This window comes from Fundulus heteroclitus, unplaced genomic scaffold (genome assembly GCF_011125445.2).
Source record: "Fundulus heteroclitus isolate FHET01 unplaced genomic scaffold, MU-UCD_Fhet_4.1 scaffold_77, whole genome shotgun sequence".
NCBI classification, from domain to species: Eukaryota; Metazoa; Chordata; class Actinopteri; order Cyprinodontiformes; family Fundulidae; genus Fundulus; species Fundulus heteroclitus.
The window spans coordinates 1,413,382-1,439,119 of record NW_023397219.1 but is presented as its reverse complement, the minus strand read 5'-3'; the positions used below and the strand labels follow the sequence as shown (position 1 = coordinate 1,439,119).

Here is a 25,738-nt window from a genome sequence, read left to right as displayed (position 1 = left end):
TATTCTTTCTCAACTCTACTTGTACGTCTCTTCGTTCAACAACGTTATGTCAGAGGTATTTTAACGTTGCGTTGCCATCAACATGGCCGCCACGTCCCACAATGCAACGCGGATCCCAAGCCCTATTCACAGATTCGGCTTTTCCGGATCAGTAACTCATCTGCAAATGATTTATTCTACAAAACAGACACCTCTCTGTAACCACAGCAAGGCAGACAGTCAGCTACAACCGTAGTTTCCTCGAAACGAGTCTCCCACCGCGCTGGGAGAATTACATTGGACCCAATGCAGAGCTCGCTGCTCCGCAGATGCTTAGGGACCGTCTGCAAGTTGCTACACCAGAAAAATAATCACAGAGAAATATTCAACAGCGTCACCAAGGAGAGGTGGATTATTATCAAATTCATTTCATATGTATCTGATCTCATGTATATCATACCACATTTATTGGATTTGAAAATAATAAATTTTTTGAGGAATTTCCCAAAGCCTAAATGGTAAATGGCACCTATTTTATTATTAGAATAAGTACAACATGAGCAATGACTACACCATAGATCATTGTAGTGCCACCAAACTTGTAGAATACACAGATAACCTCATCTAGTTCATACTATAACTCTTACTTTGGAATGATGGGCCACAGATATTTCAAATATTCTCCATGTAACATTAGGGGCATAAACTATTATCCATCCATCCATTTTCTGACCCGCTTATTCCTTCATTCATTCTTCATTCTTCATTCTGTAATTCACTGCAAGGTATCCTGTAGAGTTACTGCAATATTTCTGAGCTGTGTGAAAACGAAATTTCGTTCTGTATGCACTCTGTGCATACAAAATGACAATAAAGAAAGTCTAAGTCTAAGTCTAAGTTCATGGGATCGCTGATGCCTATCTCCAGCGATCACTGGACAGGTCGCCAGTCTGTCGCAGATAAAGTATTATCATCATTCACAAAGTAACTTTTATAAGTTGTAGGGTGACAAAAATCACATCCACATCATATCAGATTTATTTACACAGCAAAACTTGGCTTCTGAATTTTGACTCTCAATTCTGAGGAATAATTTCACATAAAAAAATAATACAAATCTTTCTCCATCGTTTTTATTAGCAGTACTCAGTTTAAACTGCAGGAATCTCTAAGCCAACACTCTTGCCCTGGAAATCCTTTTCAGCATTTCTTTTCTTTACAGGTATAATATTAATTAAAAGTACACTTGGAATCTAAAAACATGACATTTTCATGTGTTGTCATTGATTTTTACTTTATTTCAAAGATGTTTGAGCTTTGGTTAGTTATTTAATTTATTTGATTAAATGTGCTGGTATTGACTTTTTACCTCATGGTCACTGCCTTGCAACCACACCACCTGACACAATCAGACCAATTAGATGCTTATTATAATAAAGTCCCAGCCAATCATGATTAGCCATCAATTAAGGTCAGTAGAGCAATAATCTTTTTACAGTTTAGCGAAAAAGAGAGATTATGAGGAAGTTGAAATATGAACAGAATTTCCACAATAAGTCAAACCATTTTTCTTTTCCGTGTCATTTTGATAGTTGTAATGAATGATAAATGTTTATATGCCAGATTAAATTCAGTTTCGATTGTGACCTGAAGCTTGTGACCTGATTCAATGCTACATTAATTTACCCTCTCTTTAGCTACATATGTAACTGTTGGCCATATTAGATATTTTAAATTTAGACTTTAACAAGTTCTTTTTTATTTCACTTGTATTAGGTCAAATTTGGATATTATTTTTAGTAATATATATTTAGTAAAATATTTAAGTACATTATAACTTTAAAAAAATCTTTAAAAAATTAGTTTAGCACATTTTCCCAAAGTAAGAGTTGTAGTATAAACTAGATGAGGTTATCTGTGTATTCTACAAGTTTGGTGGCACTACAATGATCTATGGTGTAGTCATTGCTCATGTTGTACTTATTCTAATAATAAAATAGGTGCCATTTGCCATTTAGGCTTTGGGAAATTCCTCAAAAAATGTATTATTTTCAAATCCAATAAATGTGGTATAATATACATGAGATCAGATACTTATGAAATGAATTTGATAATAATCCACCTCTCCTTGGTGACGCTGTTGAATATATCTCTATGATTAGCAACTTGGGGTAGCAACTTGCAGACGGTTCCTAAGCATCTGCGGAGCCGCGAGCTCTGCATTGGGTCCAATGTAATTCTCCCAGCGCGGTGGGAAACTCGTTTTGAGGAAACTACGGTTGCAGCTCACTGTCTGCCTTGCTGTGGTTACAGAGAGGTGTCTGTTTTGTAGAATAAATCATCCACAGATGAGTTATTGGTCCGGAAAAGCCGAATCTGTGAATATCTTTCTAACTTCACTGAAGTCGCAAACCAGCTGTTTCCGGGTCACGTAAACTGCGCTGATTAAATAATAAAATCAAATTCTGCCTTGCTGTCCGTTTTTCCATTTTGTTGTTTTGATCTGAGCTTAGAATTGAAATATGAAAAACCAATTTGTTTTTCGTTTTTGGTTTAACCATAAGAATCAAAAAACAAAATAACCAGTCCATTTTTTGTTTTTCGTTTTTTGATTTGCAATTGAAAATAGAAAGAACGAAAGATACACGGATTCATAAGCCACTCTAATTATAAGCTTTGTCAAAAGGGAAAATTTTATGTCTAGTCTTAAAAGTAGACAGGGTGTCTGCCTCACAGACCAAAACTTGGAGTTGGTTCCACAAAAGAGGAGCCTGATACCTAAAGGATCTGCCTCCCATTCTACTTTTAGAGACTCTAGGAACCACAAGTAGACCTGAGGTCAAGAGCAAAGTGCTCTGTTAGGAACATATAAGGTAATCAGAGCTCTGATATATGATGGAGCTTGATTATTAAGGGCTTTATACGTTAGAAGAAGAATTTTAAATTCTATTCTTGATTTAACAGGAAGCCAATGAAGGGAAGCTAAATTTGGAGAAATATGATCCCGCTTGTTGATTTTGATCAGAACTCTTGCTGCAGCATTTTGGATCAGCTGAAGGCTTTGAACTGCATTTTGTGGACTTCCTGATAGTAAAGAATTACAATAGTCCAGCCTTGAAGTAACAAATGCATGGACTAGTTTTTCAGCAACACCCCTGGACAGAATGTTTCTAATTTTGGCGATATTCCGGAGGTGAAAAAAGGAAACTCTGGAAACCTGTTTATTATGGGATTTAAATGACATGTCTTGGTCAAAAATAACACCAATATTATTTACTTTATTACCAGAGGAAAAGTTAATGCCGCCCAGATTAAGTGATTTGTTAAGTTTATTTTTTGAGGACTCTGGCCCAAAGATTACAACTTCGGTCTTGTCAGAATTTAGATGCAGGAAATTTTAAGTCATCCAGCTTTTGATGTTATCAAGACATGACTGCAGTCGAAGTAATTGATTGGATTCATCAGGATTTATAGATAAATATAGCTGAGTGTCATCAGCATAACAGTGGAAATTAATCCCATGCTGTCTGATAATTTTGCCGATTGGAAGCATATATATAGTAAAGAGAGTTGGTCCAAGGACTGAACCCTGTGGTACTCCACAGGTGACCCTAGAGTTTGAGGAAGATTTATTATTAACATGAACAAACTGGAATCTGTCTGACAGATAAGATTTAAACTTTCCCCTTAATCCCTACAGTATGTTCAAGTCTTTGTAGGAGAATATTGTGATCAACTGTATCAAATGCAGCACTGAGATCTAACAGGACAAGTACAGACACAAGTCCATTATCTGAGGCCATGAAAATATCATTGGTGACCTTGACTAGAGTTGTTTCAGTGCTATGATGAGCTCTGAAGCCTGACTGAAACTCCTCAAGTAGGTCATTGCTTTGTAAATGTTCACAAAGTTGATTAGCAACTACTTTCTCAAGAATTTTAGATAAGAAAAGAAGATTAGATATAGGTCTGTAATTTACTAACTCATCTTGATCAAGAGAAGGTTTCTTAAGTAAAGGTTTAATAACAGCTACTTTCAAAACCTGTGGTACATATCCATTTACTAAGGATAGTAAATATCCTTAGTAAATGGATGTCCAAAATAGGGCCACTAATCAAAGGGAATATGTCGTTAAACAACTTGGTTGGGATTGGGTCTAACATACAGGTAGAAGGTTTAGATGAAGCTAAAATTTTAGATAGCTTAGAAAGCTCTACTGCTTCTAAACAGTTCAAACACTGTGCAGGTTCTAAAGATTCCTCCAATGCTGCCTCACTTACTGAGGATGAGGTAATCATGTTTGGGAAGATGCCAATTATTTTATTTTTAATGGCATCAATTTTATTTATGAAGAATCCCATAAAATCGTTACTACTAAGAGCTAAGGGAATGGATGGATCAACAGAGCTGTCGCTCTGGGTAAGTTTGGCAACTGTACTAAAGAGAAACTAAGATTATTTTTATTCTCAATTAATGATGAAAGATATGCTGCTCTAACTCTGCAAAGGGTTTTGTTATACAACAATAGACTGTCCCTCCAGATTAAGTAGGATCCGATAAAGATCTACTATAATGGAATCCTCTTTTGGGGGTAGAGAACTCAGTAAGATTAAACTCAAATGTTATTAAAAAATTATCAGACAGGACAAGGTTGTGAGAGAATACTGTTAATTCTTCACAATCAATGCCATATGTCAGCACAAGGTCTAAAGTATGGAGCCGAGAGTGCATCGGTTTATGCACATTTTGAGCAAAACCAATTGAATCTAGGATAGTTTTAAAGGCTACACTAAGGTTATCACATTCAGTGTTAACATGGATGTTAAAATCACCCACTATAATACCCTTGTCAGTATTTAACACCAAATCAGATAAGAAATCTGACAGCTGATCCAAAAACTGAGAGTAGGGGCCTGGTGGACGATACAAAACAACAAACAGAAGAGTTTTTTTTGCTTTGCAGTTTGGATGAGGGAAACTGAGGGTTAAATATTCAAAAGAACTGTAATTATTAATTGGCCTGGGAATAATTAATAAATCAGACTGAAAGATGGTTGCCACTCCTCCTCCTGTTCCCACAGATCTGGGAATATGAAAATTTGAATAACTGGAGGGAGTTGACTCATTTATACTAATGTAGTCCTCTTGTAGCCAGGTTTCTGTGAGACAAAACAAATCAATCTGATTATCAGAAATCAATTCATTAGCTAACAAAGTCTTTGGAGGGAGAGACCTTATACCTTTTATTTTTTGGTTCAAAGTAATCCGTATGAATTTTTATTAGATTTTTATGATTTGTTCCTTTTAGATCAGTTTTTGATCTGTTAAGTTTTGGCCGTGGGAAAGACACCGTCTCAATAGGATAATGGGTGGGTAACAGTACAGAAGCTGCAGAGAGGTGTGTTAAACTACGGCTCTGCTTCCTGGTCTGGACCCTGGGTTGTCAGCATTTAGGAGAACTAATAAATCCGGCCAGATTCCTAGAAAGAAGAGCTGCACCATCCAAAGTGGGATGAATGCCATCTCTCCTGATCAGACCAGGTTTTCCCCAGAAAGTTCAGCAGTTATCAATGTAGCCCACGTCGTTTTCTGGACACCACCTAGACAACCAGCGGTTAAATGACGACATGCGGCTAAACATGTCATCACTGGTCAGATCAGGCAGGGGACCAGAGAAAATTACAGAGTCCGACATTGTTTTAGCAAACTCACACACCGAAGCAACACCAACTTTGGTGACCTCTGATCGGCGTGACCGGGTGTCATTACCGCCAGCGTGAATAACAATTTTGCGGTATTTACGCTTATCCTTAGCCAGTAGTTTTAGGTAGGATTCTATGTCGCCCATTCTGGCCCCTGGTAGGCATTTAACTATGGTCCCTGGTTTCTTTAGTGCCACATTTCTCACTGTCGAGCTCCCAATAATTAAGGTTGGCTCCTCAGCGGGTGCGTTGCTGAGTGGTGAGACGGACTGGTGGTGATCTGGGGGCTGGGATCTAGAGCTATGCTTCCTACGAACCGTTACCAGGCTGTTCGGGTGCTACTGCTTTTGGTTCGCTACGTGAAGTCACTCTATGCGGCTCCGCGCTAGCAAATTAGCGGCTATCAGCTGGTTTTTCAACAGCATGGAGCTGGGTCTCCAATTCTGACACCCTCACCTCCAAAGATACAAAAACACTACATTTATTTCATGTACCAGTATCACTAAAGGAGGCACAGGAATAACTGAACATCTGACACAGAGAGCAGCAGATAGGAGACTTAGTCAGAGACGGAGAAGCCATTATGAGGCTAAGGCTTGGCTAACGCTAGGCTCGCTCCCTGTTATCACGCCAAAGAACAAACCGTTTGAAACACGAGGAGTTCCCAAACGTGATGAGCAGCCACAGAAAATGTTTTTAAAGTGCTTATGTTTGGAAACAGATGTTGCAGCAAAGAGGTTTAAAGATAAAAAGCGAGAGAGCCTGGAGCAAAAGACCTTCGTTCACACAGCAACAACAGGAAGTGACACAATACGCCTTACCGCAAACAGGAAGTCAGCTATCCTTTACTCAATGATGAGTCCTATAACTGTATAGCCTATATACAGCCATCACTGAAACTGACTGATCTGTTCCGCTTTAGTATCAAATCTATTTGTGATGCTTAAAAGGTTACATCTATTAAATGAAGCAGCTATACTGAAAGGTGTTTATGTTTTTGTTTTTGTGTTTGTCCACATTCAGGTTTCATTAAGTATACAGATAAAGATAGTGGTGGAATGTTGGTATGGTCTCCATATCACTCCATTGTGGACTCCAAATGTAAGTGATACAATTCTTATCCTGCTCGCGAGTCATTATACCAGGCCAGACTAACAGTGATCCTTTCCCTTCACAGTGGATGAATATATTGCTATTGCCAAAGAGAAACATGGCTACAATGTGGAGCAGGTGAGTCTCAGTCCATCTGAATCTGATTGTGTTTTTTGTATCATAAAAGAGATTGAGGAGTTTGCTTTTCATTTAACCAAATCTTAACAATTATAATATACCACTGAGGCATCTACATTCTCACAGCAGATATTTGTAACTGGTTTGTGATCTTACATAATCTAAACTTTATGTAGTAAGTGTACATCCTATGTTTCCTGTTGTTTAAATATTTCATACTAAAAAGTGCTTTGATTCCAAACCCCCAGTTTGGCATGAGACGGGGTTTCTCTTTGAATGTTTTGAACAGTAAACTTCTCTATTAAATACATTATCTTGGCATGCAAAACTTGATTTATATCTATGCCATTCTATACAACGTATTAATCCAATCTTCATAAAACAAGGGTGTCCAAAATGCAGCCACTGAACACAGTTCAAATTTAGTTTACCAGCAGAGGTAAGTGAATGGACTTTTAATTATTCTAGGGTTAGATTGCCTCTGTCAAGCTAGGGTTAGGGTAACCTTTAAGCTGGAAAATATCACCTCCACAAACATTTATTGACTTTCTGTCATAGCATGATCAGGTGCATCAATTCATTAAACTTCAGTAAATCATTTTCACAGAGACCCAATCCCGTTTTTGTTTCTGAGAAGACAAGAAAAATCACCATGGTCAGATTACTTTATTTTGATTGATATATTGCATGTTTAGTTTATTATTTAGAAGGTTAAAAAAAGTCACATGAAAGTTGGCTTTGTATTTTGCTTTTTTAAAATAATGTTTCTTTTCTGTGAATACTTTTAACTTGACCCTTTTGGCTTTTTGTCACACACAAACATTTTAACCAGGAAAAAAGAGGAGAGATTGTGGGTGGATATTGGGGTTATTTCCACTTTGACATTGTGGATAAGGCAGAAAGAGATACAAATATGTATGTATATCCTAATCAAAGCTGAACAAACATGTCAGCCAACATGGAAACAATATGTTGCAACTCATTACTATTATTTAATTAATATCTACAATAGATGAAGGTCAAACTCTGCTTCAGGATTTTATTGGAAACATGCTGCTGGATCTATCCTTGATTAACACTGCATTTATGTTTGTGGATTTTTATTCAGGCTCTTGGTATGCTGTTCTGGCACAAACACAATATAGAGAAGTCCCTGGCTGACCTGCCCAATTTCACCCCTTTCCCAGACGAGTGGACCATAGAGGACAAGGTCCTGTTTGAACAGGCCTTTAGCTTCCATGGCAAGAGCTTCCATCGTATCCAGCAGATGGTAAATCCCCAACATAACTACGGTATTTTTCGGACCATAAGGTGCACTAGATTATAGTAATAATAATAATTGATCTTTATTGATCTCACAATGGAGAAATTCACTTCTGCATCTTAACCCATCCCCTTGGGGAGCAGTGGGCTGCCACTGTGTGGCGCCTGGGGAGCAATTGGGGGTTAAGGGTCTTGCTCAGGGACCCAGAATGGCAGCTTGTGGGAGTTGAACTCAGAACCTCTGGGACAGAAGCTCTGTGCTCTAACCACTAGGCACACAGTGAATTAACGTGTCTATGTGTGCCTTTGTCCACATATAAGACACACTGGATTATAAAACGCATTACATATTTTTCCCAAGTGTGTAATATCATTCTGCCCCTCTGCTAGGGTGACCAGATGTCCCCATTTTCCGGGGACAGAACCAGTTTTGGATGACCTGTCCCAGGCAAAAGCTGTCTCCGGAAATTTCCCCGATTTCAGTGTATCCCGATGGAGTAAAACAGTTTAGCACAACAAGGGTTGTTTACCCAGTCTTGTCGCTGTCCCGACATAGTAGAGCTTTGCCAAACGCACCTTCCCTGCCCCATCGGCGTTGCAGTTCAGACAAAACAAAACAGCACCCAGGCAGAGATTCTGTGCCTAACAAAATCAGAGACGTCCCCAGTTTTCATTAGAGAAATCAAATCTGGTCACCTTAAGGAGGAAATACACTGGCTTCGTAACGTAAGCGGCGCGACTTGCATGTGTGTTTTTAAAAGCATAAATTCACATCAGACGCTTCAATGTATGCTCCACAGCTGTGTGATTCTGCGGAGAGAAGAACTTTTTCATGGGTAATTAATTAAAGAAAGACAAATTACCGGTAATATATGGGTAAGGTATTAAATTACCAGTAATATATCCCATGTTATCACCTAAAAGTCAGTGTCCTGACCATATCTGATTAGAAATCGCATATTTTAGTTTGTTAGCTTGTCACAAATACATAATCCATGCCGATTTCTTTCCAACAACTCTTATTTTGGGATACTTTCAGAAGTGAACACAGGATGTTGTTTTCCCATTTATTCCCTGCCAAACAGGAGCATATATGCATCTGAAATTAGAAGATGCACGTAATGCTGCTTTGCTGCTTTACTGCTTTGCTGCGCTTATGCACCACAGCGCGTCTAGTCTGTTTCCTCCTTAACACAACTCTCTCCTGAGAGGGAGAGTTATCAGTTTCTGCCGGGGGGACAGAGTAGTTGGACGACACTGCCCGGTTTCTAACATAAGGCCAAAATAAACTGAACTTTTATATTAAATTAACTTATTTGGTTTGTTGTTGTTGGCGCATACTCTGGGCCAGGCGCGGGCTGCCTTACATGAATGCACTTCTAGTTTAGACATTACAGTCAGGCTGTCTTGTAGACTGCTCAGGGGTCCGATCATGTAGTGACTGAGTCTACCGTAATGCTCCAAATATCCATTGAGCGGAGCGGCTTCGTTGCTAACCGAAGTCGTACTTACAGATTTAAAAATTTTTGAGCGCATTGTACCACATAAAATTGGTCAGTAAGTACAATGGTAATCATATATAAGACACACTGGTAAGGTGCACCATCCATTTATTGAAAAAATGTTATGGATTCTACGTGTGCTTAATAGTTCGAAAAATACAGTATGTTTATTTTCATATATGCTACATGTGTCATGTTCTTTAGGTCATTGAGCATTTTTAGAGGGTATTCCATTTGTACCCAAAATACATAAACCCTATGGACACCTCATAAATGTGAAACTTGTGAAAAAGTTTAGTATTTTGTTCCTCATTTTAGATAGTGAAACTTGTATTAAATAGGTTCATTACCCAGTGTAATTTTTCCAATCTTTATTGTAATTTTGTAATTAAAACTCAAAATTCAGGGTCTCAGAAATTTTTAATATCATGAAAAGGTTATATATTGGAAACTCATGGTGGCACATGATAATCAGCTAATTAACTGAAAACATCTGCAAAGGTTTCCTGAGCCTCTCAGTGCTCTCTCAGTCTGGGTCAATATCAATGGGAAGACTGTTGACCTGAGAGATGTTCAGAAGACATTGATGGACACCCTCCATAAGAAGGGTTAGCCACAAAAGGCCATTTCTAAAGAAGCTACAACAGCCTTGCATTTTTTGTCCAGAACATACTTCTAAATCATTCTAAATATGACAACAATATCCCCTGCTGTTTGGTCTGTACCTGCGGTCAGGAATATGATGACTACTATTAAGAAACTCCTAAAAAAAGTAGAAAACTTAATGTCACTGAGGTTTGTCTTTAATATTAATGGCTTGACATTCTTTTTAACATAGGTTCATAGCTAGTTAAAAGTTGACTACCGGTAGAGTCAAGCTAAAAGCCATTTATATTGTTGTTAATATTATATAGTTTAAATGTGACAATGTTGAAATATTCTAGTTTTTAGAAACCGTTGTAAATTAACCCCCTTTATACAATGTTCCTACTTTAAGGGGGGGCACAGCAGAAAACATTTGAGAAACACTGACATATTAATCAAAAGTTTGAATGAAACCTACTGTACCCAAAATATACAGTATTATTTAATAGGACATTTATGAAGTGACAGCTAAAGATAATAATAATATGGGTTTTCTGTATAGAAGTGAGTCTGTAAATACCTGAATCCAAACACCTGTAAGTATTTGTGAGAGCGCACTTGTGTATGTAAGGTTTATCCATAAGAAAAATGCTCAGTAGTGGTTGGAAGGAGCCAAAGACCCGCCCCAGAGCACTGAGAGAGCAGCAAGGGGAACCAGAACCCCAGATGCCCAAAGGGACCCCCAGAGCAAAGTTTCCCAAGAGGGGCCAACACAGGGAAAACTGCCTTCCCAAGGAAGAGCAGAGAGGAGACCCAGGCAGGAAAGGAGGGTTTGCACTCAACGAGAACGAAGAGCGAGGTCAGAACGTCAGGGACAGTGGAAAAAAGGGGAACAAAATGACTTCTTGTTGAACCAGGGGAATTCCTTCAGATGCTGCAATGCTTAACGCTTAGTTGAGAGGACCTATCCAAGGAGGATGAGTGGGGAAGGAGTTCTGTGGTCGTGAGCTTACTGACGATAGGTAGTGGCTAAGTGACGGAAGGGCTGGCAGGTGTTTTACTGGCGGCGAGCTCGAGCAGCCCACAGCAGGGGAGGCGGAAGGAGCAGCTGGAAGAACCAGGGTGAGTCCAGAAGTACCAGGGAGAATCCAGGAAGGGGAACCACGTGCCCGGCTTGGTAACACCAATTGAGTTTGAGAGGGAGATCGCCAGGGCAGAATCTGAGCAGGCAGGGATCCAGGAGACTGGTCTTCTGAGCAGGGAGCCACACGGGTGAGTAAATCCAAAAACACAACAAACTGGAGGAGACAGGAGACAAAGTCAGATCCAAAAACAAGGAATCCAAAAACTCACAGGTACGAAGGACAGAAGATCATGGCTTAGGCATACCACAACGAGGGTAACACTGGCATCTTCCAGCTGAGTGAGCACTCCCTTTAAACCCGTTCACTGGAAAGGACGGGTTTAATGTTGGAAACATGAAACGTCGGGTGGACACGGGAATGAGGTGGCAGGCGAAGATGGACCGATGATGGGCTGATGATCCTTTCGATTTCATATGGACCAGTAAAACAGGGAGCCAGTTTCTTAGGGGATAGATTGGTGAGAACGTCTCTGGAGGATAACCACAATCTCTGACCGGGGCGGTATTGGGGGGCAGGAACTTGGTGTCTGTCTGCAAACGTCTTGTTCTGCTCCGCGATGCGATTGAGAGAGGTGATGGTTGATTTACAGGTTTCTTGACAGCAGAGGATGTATTGGTTGACATAATGTACAGGTATGTGTAGTTCATTGGATGGTAAGAGGGGTGGTTGATAGCCTAAGGCTACTTCCAAAGGCGAGAGTCCGGTGGCAGAGGAAACATGAGAATTTAAGGCATACTCTACCCATGGCAAAAACTTATTCCAGTCAGACGGGGATGAAGAACAGAGACAACGGAGATTGGTTTCGAGTTGCTGGTTCATGCATTCTGTTTGGCCGTTGGACTGAGGATGATAACCGGAGGTGAAAGTATAGCAGGCACTGAGAGCGGAACAGAAATGTTTCCACACCTGGGAGACAAACTGCGGGCCCCAGTCACAGAGGATGTCAGCTGGGATTCCATGGAGTCTAAAGACATGTCTGATGAGGAGTTGAGCCGTCTGAAGGGCATTAGGTAACTTGCGGTGGGTATAAGATGACAGGACTTCGAGAATCGGTCGACCACCGTAAGTATTGTTGTCATCCCTTGAGATGAGGGCAGACCAGTGATGAAATCTAGGGCAATGTGGGGCCATGGGCATTTAGGAATGGGAAGAGGATTCAGCAGTCCAGAGGGGGTCGATTAAACTGTTTATTCTGAGCACAAACTGGGCAGGCAAGGACGTACTCACGAATGTCGTTTCTCCAAGAGGGCCACCAAAAACGTCAAGACACTTGGGACTGGGTTCTATAAATTCCGGGGTGAGCAGAGAACTTAGAATCATGAGACCAACGTAACACATCGGGACAAACAGATCGGGAAACAAACATAAGTCCTGGTGGTCCGGTTCCTGGGTCTGGATCCAGTCGTTGAGCCTAATTAATCCGATCCTCGAGATCCCACCGGAGGGCTCCAACGGTGCAGGTAGGGGGGAAGGATTGGTTCAGGTTCTTTCTCCTGTTCTTGGGGAGCATATACTCTGGACAGGGCATCCGGCTTGACATTTCTAGAACCAGGGCGATATGTGATGGACAGATTGAACCGGGAGAAAAACAGAGACAACCGTGTCTCACGGCGATTTAGACATCGGGCGAACTGCAGGTAGGAGCAGTTCTTATGATCAGTCCAAATAACTATGGGCTGCTCGGATCCCTCCAACCAGTGCCGCCACTCCTCTAAGGCTAGTTTGATGGCCAATAGCTCTCGGCCACCTACATCATAGTTACGTTCGGCTGGAGACAGCTGACAAGAGAAAAAAGCACAGGGTTGGAGCTTCTGATCAGAGCTAGATTGTTGGGATAACAGAGCTCCAACTCCGGTATCAGAGGCATCAGTCGCCAAAGTGAATTGTTTTGACGTGTCGGGGTTTATCAAAACGGGGGCTTGAGAAAACGTGTCCTTCAACTCCTTAAAGGAGGCTTCAGCCTCCGGGCTCCAAATAAACGGAGTCTTGGGGGATGTCAGAGCATGGAGAGGGGACGCTATCTGGCTGTAACCTCTGATGAATCGTCTATAGAAGTTAGCTAAGCTTAAAAAGCGTTGCAGCTGTTTTCTGGAGTCTGGTGTCAGCCGCTCAACTACGGCTTTAATCTTATTGGGATCAGACTTTACTTGTCCTCCCTCTAAAATTAAACCAAGGAAAGAAACAGGTTTGTGAAACTCACATTTCTCGCCCTTGACATACAACCCATTCTCAAGCAGGCGTTGTAACACTAAGCAAACATGTTGCTGATGTTGGACGGGATCACAAGAGTAGATTAAAATGTTATCTAGATAAACAAAAACAAAGACATTCAAAAAGTCCCTAAGGACGTCATTAACAAGGGTCTGAAAAACTGAAGGGGCAGTACAAAGGCCGAAAAGCATAACCAAGTACTCAAAATGGCTGAGGGGAGTCTTGAAGGCCATTTTCCACTCATCCCGCTGGCGGATTCGGACCAATTGGTAAGCATTGTGCAGGTCAAGTTTTGTGAAAATGACTGCATCCTGGAGTGGTTCTAAAGTGGAGGATAACAGAGGGAGCGGATACTTGTTTTTAACCGTGATTTGGTTTAACCCTCTGTAATCAATGCATAGCCGAAGAGATCCATCCTTTTTTACCCACAAAGAAAAATCCTGCACCCAAAGGAGAAGAAGAGGGACAAATTAACCCTGTAGCCAGGGACTCACCAATATACTTCTCCAGCGCCTGACGTTCTGACCTCGAGATGTTGTATAGTCGGCTGGTGGGTAAAGGTGCACCAGGTAGAAGGTCGATGGCGCAATCATATGGGCGGTGCGGTGGGAGAGAACTGACCTGACTCTTACTAAACACTAGGTGTAAATCATGATAAACTTCAGGGATCATACTAAGATCGATGGAATCCTCTGTCTTAGAGGATGAGTTGGAGGGGTGGCTAATAGGTTGGGCTGACAAAAGGCAGCGCGCATAACAACTGGGGGACCATGACTCCAAGCGGGACTCCGTCCAATTAAGGAGCGGGTTGTGTTCCTGCAGCCAAGCTAAACCTAAAACTAACGGAGCATGACTAATAGGGAAAATGAAAAAAGACAAGAACTCCCTATGATTGCCCGAGATTATTACTTCTAAAGGTTTAGTTTGATGAGTGATTAAGGTTAATTGTTTACCGTCTAATGACGAAACCTGAAGGGGTGTAGACAAAGGAACTGTCTCAATCTGAGGCTGTGTAACGAATCTCTGGTCCATTAAGTTACAATTGGAGCCAGAATCAAATAATGCCGACACACTAAGGCTATCCTGGCCAAAAACTAAGGTTGCCGGCAGGCAAAAACGAGACAGACTGGATTCGGACTATTTGGGGGAAGAAACCGCTGTCTCCCCCACTACAGGCGACGGACCTGGTCTTTTGGTCGCATGGGACAAGAGCTAATAAAGTGTCCAATAGCCTCGCAATACAGACACAGATTAGCAGCGTAACGCTGTTGTTGTTCTTCCGGGGTAAGGTGAACATGACCAAGCTGCATCGGCTCGGGGTGACGGCGGCACCGCAGCGGGTGGAAAGGCCGGCCGCGTGGTCTTCTCAGATCGCTCCTGAGCTCGACTACGTAGACGGGCATCCAAACAGACGGTAAGAGCCACCAGAGCCTCAAAAGTCTCTAGTTCATCTACACAAGCTAATTCATCCTTTAAAGATTCATCTAGCGCCTCAAAAAAGACAGCCTGCGTTGCTTCAGCTTTAACAGCTGACGGGATTGCTGAATGGGGTTTTGTTCGGCGGAGAAGACGGTCTTAAATTCACTAATGAATTGATCGAAAGTGCAGCCAAACAATTTGCAGTCCGGGAAGCGAGCCTCGGCCCATCTTAGGGCTCTACCGGTTAACAAACGTAAAATAAATGAGATTTTGGCATGATCTGTGGAAAAAGTGCGGGCGAGCGATTAAAGTTTAGGGTGCACTGAAAAAGGAATCCTCCGAACTTCTCCGGACTAGGAGACAAACCCTTGAAGAAAGGGGTAGGCTGGTCAGAGGATTTGGCTGACGGATGCCGAGAGGCGGAGCGCTAGGAGTAGCTGAAGCCGGCGGACTAGATGCGGCTGTTAGGGCAGCAGTTAGCTGATTTAGCTGCGACATACTGCATCTGTTCGTGCGCAGAGTTTACTGTGACGCCAAGAGCCAATATTTGCTCCTGCTGGGCAGCAAGCTGCCAACCAAATCTGTCTGCTGGGTCATGCTGGTCATGGTGTTCTTCTGTCATGGTTTTAAGGTGTTTGGCCCACATGCAGACAGAATCAGATCCAGGAGTCGCAGGTGTGGGCCACGCCTACCCGTCAACTGCAACCACCTGTGAATCAGAGTTAGTGGAGCACAGACACACAGAATCCTGACACTCTGGATCTATTTATCATCTGCATGTAAATCTGAGAACCAGAGGGACAGTTTTTGGCCAAAACAAACCTATTTGGTCACATTTCATTAGTTTATAGTAAAATCTTTTTTTCTACAGCTCCCTCTGGTTGTGGATGATAAGCACAATGTATTTTTAATTGGAATCCCAGAAGTTTGCTGATTTCCTGCAGAGCTTTGTTCACAAAATATGTCCCATTATCACTGGAAATGACCGCCGAGACCCCCTAATGTGGTAGGATCTCCATCAATAAAGCTTTTGTGACGGCACTGCTGTATATGTATTTTGTTGGAAAAGCTTCAACATACATGGGAAATATATCCATGACCACTAGACAATATTTCTTTCCTTCAGCAGGTGTCAACTCAATTAAATCCATCATCAGATGTTGAAATGGAAATTGTGGAGGTGGATGTGCAGCTTTAGGCTGTGCAGGAACCCTACATGGGTTATGAGAAGCACAGATCAAACTCTTTTTACAGTAATTTTCAGCTACCACTGAAAATTCGTTTGTGTACCAATATTTTTATAACCACATCCAGCATCGCCCCTCTGGATGCGTAATCCAATCCGTACGTCCATATCACAGTTTTTCCTTCCGCCAACTTACAAGCCTCAGTTAAAGTGATGAGTTCAGCTGTTTGAACAGAGTAGTGATGTATGTGGTAAAGGACCTAAGTGCAAAGGACCTGAGTCAGAACACAGCAAACATGACTTGATTCAAACCTGGAGCAGAACGGGAAGAGGAGCCATCAACATACAAGACAAGATCGGCGTTAGACAAATGGGTGTCTTGTAAATCAGGATGAGAGGTACAAACAACATTTAAGACAGCTGCACTGTCATGACTTTCCCCATCTCCTTTGTAGGCAGAAGTGTGGCTGGGATTAAAGTAGTGCATCATTTTACGGTGATGTTAGGCATGTCCAATAAAATTTAAGAATATTTGAGCTGCCTTGATGCTGATAAACGAGAAGTCTTTTGTTCCAGAAGGATGATAGAAACAGAGTGTGGAACAAAAACTGTTGTTGTAGCCAACAATGTCACGTGACGCTAGCACTGCTTTCTCAGCTGTAGCAATAGCACGCAAACAACTAGGTAAACCAGCTGGAACTGCGTCAAGTTTACTGGAATAATAAACCACAGGTCGCAATTTGTCACAGTGAGATTACAACAAAATAGACGACATAAAACTAGATTTTTCATCTACCATTTTAATAAATGGTTTGTCAGAGTTTGGCAAAGACAAGGCTGCTTTCAGAGCAGAGAAACCAGTTTTGCCTCAGACGTCCATGTGATTTTATCAGCAGCTGTTTCTTTGTGATTAATTTTGGGATTTGTAGAACCATTTCGAAGTGACAACTTCCGGCTTTTATGTGAGAGAACATGGCCATTTTTCATAGAGATGTTTAGGCAGTTTTAAGGTGTCTGCCCTGCATTGATCAGCTGATTGCACAGATGATCAAATCATCAATATTAGATTAGATTCAACTTTATTGTTATTACACAGGTACAGGTACAAGGCAACGAAATGCAGTTTAGGTCTAACCAGAAGTGCAATAGCAGCAAGTGCAGGATAAACAATGGTTCCATAAGTACAGGACATGGGTTTTCACTGAATAAATATTAAATTCAATTAAATTTTATTTATATAGCGACAATTCATGAAACATGTTATCTCGATGCACTTTACAAAGTCAAGTTCAATCATATTATACAGATTGGTCAAACATTTCCTATATAAAGGAAACCAGTTGATTGCTTCAAAGTCCCGACAAGCAGCATTCACTCCTGGAGAAGCGTAGAGCTACAGGGAGAGTCGTCTGCATTGTCCATGGCTTTGCAGCAATCCCTCATACTGAGCAAGTATGGAGTGACAGCGGAAAGAAAAACTCCCCATTAACAGGAAGGAAAACCTCCAGCAGAACCGGGCTCAGTATGAACGGTCATCTGCCTCGACTGACTAGGGGTTACAAAAGAAAGAGCAGAGACAAAACAAGAGAGACAAAAAAGCACAGAAGCACACATTGATCCAGTAATCTGTTCTACATTAGATGGTAATAGCGGGTGATCTTTCTTCTCTGGATGATGTCACAGTTAATAGAACGTTAGACCAGGTGTACCTACTATGAAGAAAAAAGAGAGAGAGCAAAAAGTTAAAAGCTGAAATGACAAGTCATTTCAATGCATTGCAATGCAAAACTGGAGAACAGTAGACTGGAGAACAGGAGAAATCAGTAGAGTGAGAAAAATAGGCCTCTTCCAGTAGCCTAAGCCTATATCAGCATAACTATAGAGGTAGCTCAGGGTAACATGAGCCACTCTAACTATAAGCTTTGTCAAAAAGGAAAGTTGTAAGATTAGTCTTAAAAGTAGACAGGGTGTCTGCCTCACAGACCAAAACTGGGAGTTGGTTCCACAGGAGAGGAGCCTGATAGCTCAAGGATCTGCCTCCCATTCTACTTTTAGAGACTCTAGGAACCACCAGCAGACTCTAGGAACCACCAGCAGCCTGAGAGCAAAGTGCTCTGTTAGGAACATACCGGGTAATCAGAGCTCTGATATATGATGGAGCTTGATTATTGAGGGCTTTATACATTAGAATAAGAATTTTAAATTCTATTCTTGATTTAATAGGAAGCCAATGAAGGGAGGCTAAAATTGGAGAAATATGATCCCTCTTGTTGATTTTGATCAGAACTCTTGCTGCAGCATTTTGGATCAGCTGAAGACTTTGAACTGCATTTTGTGGACTTCGTGGTAGTAAAGAATTACAATAGTCCAGCCTTGAAGTAACAAATGCTTGGACTAGTTTTTCAGCATCGCTCCTGGACAGAATGTTTCCAATTTTGGCGATATTCCGGAGGTGAAAAAAGGAAACTCTGGAAACCTGTTTAATATGGGATTTAAATGACATGTCTTGGTCGAAAATAATACCAAGATGTTTTACTTTATTACCAGAGGCCAAGTTAATGGCATCCAAATTAAGTGATTGATTAAGAAGTTTATTTTTTGAGGACTCTGGTCTGAAGATTACAACTTCTGTCTTGTCAGAATTTAAGTGCAGGAAATTTAAAGTCATCCAGCTTTTGATGTCATCAAGAAATGACTGCAGTCGAAGTAACTGATTGGATTCATCAGGATTTATGGATAAACATAGCTGAGTGTCATCAGCATAACAGTGGAAATTAATCCCATGCTGTCTGATAATTTTGCCGATCGGAAGCATATATATAGTAAAGAGAATTGGTCCAAGGACTGAACCCTGTGGTACTCCACAGGTGACCCTAGAGTTTGAGGAAGATTTATTATTAACCTGAACAAACTGGAATCTGTCCGACAGATAAGATTTAAACCAGCCTAATGCTTTCCCCTTAATCCCTGCAGTATGCTCAAGTCTTTGTAGGAGAATATTTTGATCAACTGTGTCATCTGAGGCCATGAGAATATCATTAGTGACCTTCACCAGAGCTGTTTCAGTGCTATGATGAGCTCTGAATCCTGACTGAAACTCCTCAAGTAGGTCAATACTTTGTAAATGTTCACAAAGTTGATTAGCAACTACTTTCTCAAGAATTTTAGATAAGATAAGAAGATTAGATATAGGTCTGTAATTTACTAACTCTTCTTAAGTAAAGGTTTAATAACAGCTACTTTAAAAGCCTGTGGTACATGTCAATTTACCAAGGATAGATTAATTATGTCTAAAATAGTGCCACTGATCAGAGGGAATATCTCTTTAAACAACTTGGTTGGGATCGGGTCTAACATACAGGTAGAAGGTTTAGATGAAGCTAAAATTTTAGATAGCTCAGAAAGCTCTACTGCGTCTAAACAGTTCAGACACTGTGTAGGTTCTAAAGATTCCTTCAACGCTTCCTCACTTACTGAGGACGAGGTAATCATGTTTGGGAGGATGCCAATTATTCTATTTTTAATGGAATCAATTTTATTTATGAAGAATCTCATAAAATCATTACTGCTAAGAACTAAGGGAATGGATGGATCAACGGAGCTATGACTCTGTGTAAGTTTGGCAACTGTACTGAAGAGAAATCTAGGATTATTTTTGTTCTCTAAATTAATGATGAAAAATATGCTGCTCTAACTCTGCAAAGGGTCTTGTTATCCAACAATAGACTGTCCCTCCAGATTAGGTAGGATTCCTCTTGGTGTGTAGAGCGCCATTTTCTCTCCAATTTCCTAACATTGTGCTTCAAGGAACACAGCTCTAAATTAAACCAGGGAGCCAGCTTCCTGTGAATAATCACCTTTTTTTTCAAGGGAGCTACATTGTCTAATGCAAAATGCAATGAGGAAGTCACACAGTTAACAAAGACATCTATTTGTGAATGGGAAGAAACAACATTGCTGCTATCTGCAGGGTATTTCTGCAATACTGACGATATTAAGAGGGGGACAGACTCTTTAAAGTTTGATGCAGCATTGTCCGATAAAGATCTACTATAATGGAATCCTCTTTTGGGGGTGGAGAACTCAGTTAGATTAAACTCAAATGTTATTAAAAAATGATCAGATACGACAGGGTTGTGAGGAAATACTGTTAATTTTTCACAATCGATGCCATATGTCAGCACAAGGTTTGAAGTATGGAGCCAAGAGTGCATCGGTTTATGCACATTTTGAGCAAAACCAATTGAATCTGGATGAGGGAAACTGAAGGTTAAATGTTCAAAAGAACTGTAGTTATTAATTGGCCTGGGACTAATTAGTAAATCAGACTGAAAGATGGTTGCCACTCCTCCTCCTCTTCCCACAGATCTGGGAATATGGAAATTTGAATAATTGGAGGGAGTTGACTCATTTATACTAACGTAGTCCTCTTGTAGCCAGGTTACTGTGAGACAAAATAAATCAATCTGTTTATCAGAAATCAATTCATTAACTAAGAAAGTCTTTGGAGGAAGAGACCTTATATTTAATAAACCACATTTAATTGTTTTATGTTTTGACTCAAGGTGAGCCGTATTGATTTTTATTCGATTTTTATGATTTGTTCCTTTTAGATCAGTTTTTGATCTGTTAAGTTTTGGCCGTGGGAAAGACGCCGTCTCAATAGGATAATGGGTGGGTAACAGTACAGAAGCTGCAGAGAGGTGTGTTAAACTACGGCTCTACTTCCTGGTCTGAACCCTGGGTTTTCAGCATTTAGGAGAACTAATAAATCCGGCCAGATTCCTAGAAAGAAGAGCTGCACCATCCAAAGTGGGATGAATGCCGTCTCTCCGGATCAGACCAGGTTTTCCCCAGAAAGTTCGCCAATTATCATTGTAGCCCACGTCGTTTTCAGGACACCACCTAGACAACCAGTGGTTGTCATCACTGGTCAGATCAGGCAGGGGACCAGAGAAAATTACTGAGTCTGACATTGTTTTAGGAAACAAATTGTTTTCCTAATAAAGCACTTCGCTCTCAGACTGCAGGTCTGCTGGTGGTTCCTAGAGTCTCTAAAAGTAGAATGGGAGGCAGATCCTTTAGCTATCAGCAGTGTTGTAGTACTCGAGTCCGAGACTCGAACTCGAGTCCGAGTCATTAGCTAAATTTAGAGACTCGTTACTTGACTTGGACTTGAGCACTGATGACTCGAACTTGGACTCGGACTCCTACATTCAGATCATTCTGACTCGGAAATTGAGAAAAAGACTCGACTTTTTTTTATATCATTAGGCTATAATTTTAATATGTCATTAGAATATTATTTGGTGTATGATTTTAATATCTAAATGTCGTACCGCGCACGTGACGTCACCATCTCATGAGCAATGCCCCTTGCCGCTAAGGTTGGGCAAACAGTGTGAGAGCGCAAGTAGCAACCAGCCATTACACATGCAACAGATACAAGGATGTGACCGACTTTACAGCTGTTAAACTTTCACAAAAGAATGTCCAGGCGCCCAGTTTACTGGTAGAACTGTGGAACAACATACCAACGTTCAGCTCAAACGATGGCTTGAGTGTCGAGGGCTTGGAAAGCCTGGAAAAACGGGCCGAGTTGATAGGAAGGTAAGTCCTTGTTTTTCTCCTGCTCGGCGTTCATGGCGTCATTTGCAGTTTTTTTCTGTTTGTAGTCACCGTCCAGGAATCGGTATAAATTTTCCGGCCCGCCAAACAATTTAGTCCGGTCCGATGGCCATGCATTATCATTATCCAACGGCTGTATCTCCTCGCTGCATCGACCGATCCACACCAGATTTGTTGTGAGTCATGTGGGAGCGCTGCCAAACGCGTTTGTGGGAATCGCCCGGTGGACGGGCAAGGAAAATGCGTGACAGCATCTGCGGTGGCGGGCGGCCGGCGGTGCGCGAACCCCGCCGGCCGCCCGGAGCCGCGGCGGGGTGCGAACCCCGCCCGCCGGCCGGCACCGCGGCGGTGTGCGAACACCGCCCGCCGGCCGGCACCGCGGCAGTGGCCAATAGGCTGGAGTGCGCTTGGCTGCGAGGGCCGATCGACGCCGCTTGCGGCTTTAACATCCTTCATATGTGGCCTATCAGCGTACCTCGAGTCGCTGTTGCACGTTCCATAACAACAATGTTTAAAAAACCATGGTTAGGAGACGTCTTAGACTTGGAAAAAGCAGTAGTTTTACCGAGTAAAACCAAGGGTAACTACAGCGAAAAAGTTATTAGTGCAATGGAATGTTACTGCTTCATGTCATACATCACACGTCAATAGTGACTCGACTCGGACTTGACTCGGATGAGTAGTGGACTCGACTCGGACTCGACTCGGATTTTTTTTTTATGACTTGGACTTGACTCGGACTTGAACACTGGTGACTCGAACCTGGACTCGGACTCGAGGCATAGTGACTTGACTACAACACTGGCTATCAGGCTCCCCTCCTGTGGAACCAACTCACAGTTTTGGTCCGTGAGGCAGACACCTTATCTATTTTTAAGACTAATGTTAAAACTTTCCTTTTTGACAAAGCTTATAGTTGGAGTGGCTCATACCCTGAGCTATCTCTATAGTTGTGCTGTGATAGGCCTAGGCTGCTGGAGAACTTTTTGCTCTCTCTCTTTTTCTTCATAGTAGGTACACCTGGTCTGGCGTTCTGTTAACTGTGACATCATCCAGTGAAGACGGCTCACCCGCTACTACCATCTAATGTAGAACAGATTACTAGATCAATGTGTGCTTCTGTGCTTTTTTGTCTGTCTTGTTGTGTCTCTGCTCTGTCTTCCGTAACCCCAGTCGGTCGAGGCAGATGACCGTTCATACTGAGCCCGGTTCTGCCGGAGGTTTTCCTTCCCGTTAATGGGGAGTTTTTCTTCCCACTGTCGCTTCATGCTTGCTCAGTATGAGGGATTGCAGCAAAGCCATGTACAATGCAGACGACTCTCCTTGTGGCTCTACGGTTCCCCAGGAGTGAATGCTGCTTGTCGGGACTTTGATGCAATCAACTGGTTTCCTTATATAGGACATTTTTTGACCATTCTGTATAATCTGACCCAATCTGTATAATATGATTGAACTTGATTTTGTAAAGTGCCTTGAGATGACATGTTTCATGATTTGGCGCTATATAAATAAAATTGAATTGAATTGAATTGAAACTTACAAACCGAAGCAACACCAACTTTTGTGACCTCCGATCGGCGTGACCGGGTGTCATTACCGCCAGCATGAATAACAGTCTTTCTGTATTTACCCTTATCCTTAGCCAGGAGGTTCAGGTAAGATTCTATCTCATCCGTTCTTGCCCCTGGCAGGCATTTGACTATGGTCCCTGGTGTCTCTAGTGCCACGTTTCTTACTATAGAGCTCCCAATAATCAGGGTCGGCTTCTCAGCGGGTGTGTCGCTGAGTGGGGAAAATCTAGAAATCTAGATCTATGCTTCCTATGAACAGTCACCCAGCCGGCCTAGTTACCCAGCTGCTCGGGTGCTTCTGGGGGACCACTACATAAAGTAACTCTATGTGGCCCTGCGCTAGCAAAGGGGCGGCTATCAGCTGGTTTGTCCATAGCACGGAGCCAGTCTCCAATTCTGACACCCTCGCCTCCAAAGCTACAAAAACACTACATTTATTACATGTACCATTATCACTAAAGGAGGCAGAGGAATAACTAAGCATCTTACACAAAGAGCAGGAGATAGGGGGAGACTTAGACAGAGATGGAAAAGCGGAGGAGAGAGTAAGGGGGGAAGCCATTGTGGAGCTAAAGCTATGCTAGGCTAAAGCTAGGCTAGCGTCCTTTTACCACGCCAAAAAAGCAAACCGTGTGAAACACGAGGAGTTCCCAAGCACGATGGGCAGCGACAGAGAATGTTTTAAAAGTGCGTATGTGTTAAAAACAGATGTTACAGCAAAGAGATTAAAGATAAAAGCGAGAGAGTCTGGAGCAACAGACCGTGAAAACAGGAAGTGACACAGTACACCTTACTGCAAACAGGAAGATGTAATATAGGGATGAATACTATTATTAACAGAATTTTACTGATAGATTTGTCCTATGAATAGAATATATAGATAACTAGTATTATGAACTAAATTTACAGCTGGATATGTACTGAATGTAATATACAGGTGGATATTATTATAAATAGAGTTTTTACAGATATGTACAATAGCATAATATGCAGATGGTTGTTATTATAACATAGTTTACAGGTGAATATGTACTATGAATATATGTACAGATTTCTATTACTATAGGTAGAATTGTAAGCATAATATACTGGAGGCTTTTACTATAAAATGAATAAAGTGTGACCAAAGCTTTTTAAATTAAAGTGAAGTGGAAGGTAATTGCATATTAGAGTTAAAGTATGACCGCCCTATGATTTATGACCCCCACTTCCAGACCCCCACACCCATCCCCCACTTCCGGAATTCACACCCGTTGCCCACTTCCGGCTGAAGTTCCGCCCCGGAAGTCCCCTTCACCCCGCCCCCAACCGCTTCTCTCTTAATATAAGCCCATTTCTCAAACCTCCGTAGTGATTGAATACTTTTCAACATGGCGTCTTAAGGGAAGAACCAAGTTTGAACCTGTTATGATATATTTTTCTGGGATGAACCCGGACTCAGCACGCACACACAGAGTCAGTTCTTATGAGGGAGTTTTATTGAATAGTTTGGAAGATGGAGGATGAGACCAGAGTCTTTCAACGGACGGAGGTGAAGGGTGTAGAAGCTGGCTAGCAGGAGGAGTGTGGAGAGACTGACCGGGAGGAACACTGGAGCCGAGCACTGGAGAGCAGGACATCTGAGCAGAGCCGTGGAGCGCAGAGCATCAGAGCCGAGCAGAGCAGTGGCGAGCAGAACGGCAGAGTCGAGCAGTGGCGAGCAGATCATCAGAGCCGAGCAGATCATCAGAGCCGAGCAGATCATCAGAGCCGAGCAGATCATCAGAGCCGAGCAGATCATCAGAGCCGAGTAGAGGCGAGCAGAGCATCAGAGCCGAGCAGAGCAGTGGCGAGCAGAACGTCAGAGTCGAGCAGTGGCGAGCAAATCATCAGAGCCGAGCAGATCATCAGAGCCGAGCAGATCATCAGAGCCGAGCAGATCATCAGAGCCGAGCAGAGGCGAGCAGAGCATCGGAGCCGAGCAGATCATCAGAGCCGAGTAGTGGAGCACAGGACGTCCGAGCCGTGCAATGGAGGGCTGAACGTCTGAGCCGAGCGGTGGAGGTCTGAACGTCTGAGCCGAGCGGTGGAGGTCTGAACGTCTGAGCCGAGCGGTGGAGGTCTGAACGTCTGAGCTGAATACTGGAGGAAACAAAACTGTCGGAAAGTCTATGGGCTGACTGTAACATGACCAGGTGAACGGAGTCTTCAGGCTGACGGGTACGAACGGAGCTGACAAGAAAAACTGGCAGGGACTGAGCGGGAGTGAACGCTATGGACCGGCGACGGGAACAGAAAGAGGTGAGTCTGATAAAGCGGTGGGAACAGGTGGAAGCA

At 42.2% G+C, this 25,738-nt stretch overlaps 1 protein-coding gene across 5 annotated transcripts in view; it reads left to right on the top strand.

Annotated features, from left to right (window-relative positions):
- Positions 1-25,738, top strand: part of rcor3 (REST corepressor 3) — a 143,081-nt gene that overhangs the window by 27,957 nt on the left and 89,386 nt on the right. For all 5 annotated transcript variants that reach the window (XM_036134219.1, XM_036134216.1, XM_012856947.3 and 2 more), the window contains exons 3-5: positions 6,706-6,783; positions 6,860-6,912; positions 8,021-8,182. In XM_036134219.1, coding sequence (XP_035990112.1) covers positions 6,706-6,783; positions 6,860-6,912; positions 8,021-8,182 — 293 coding nt within the window. The remainder of the gene's footprint in view (positions 1-6,705; positions 6,784-6,859; positions 6,913-8,020; positions 8,183-25,738) is intronic.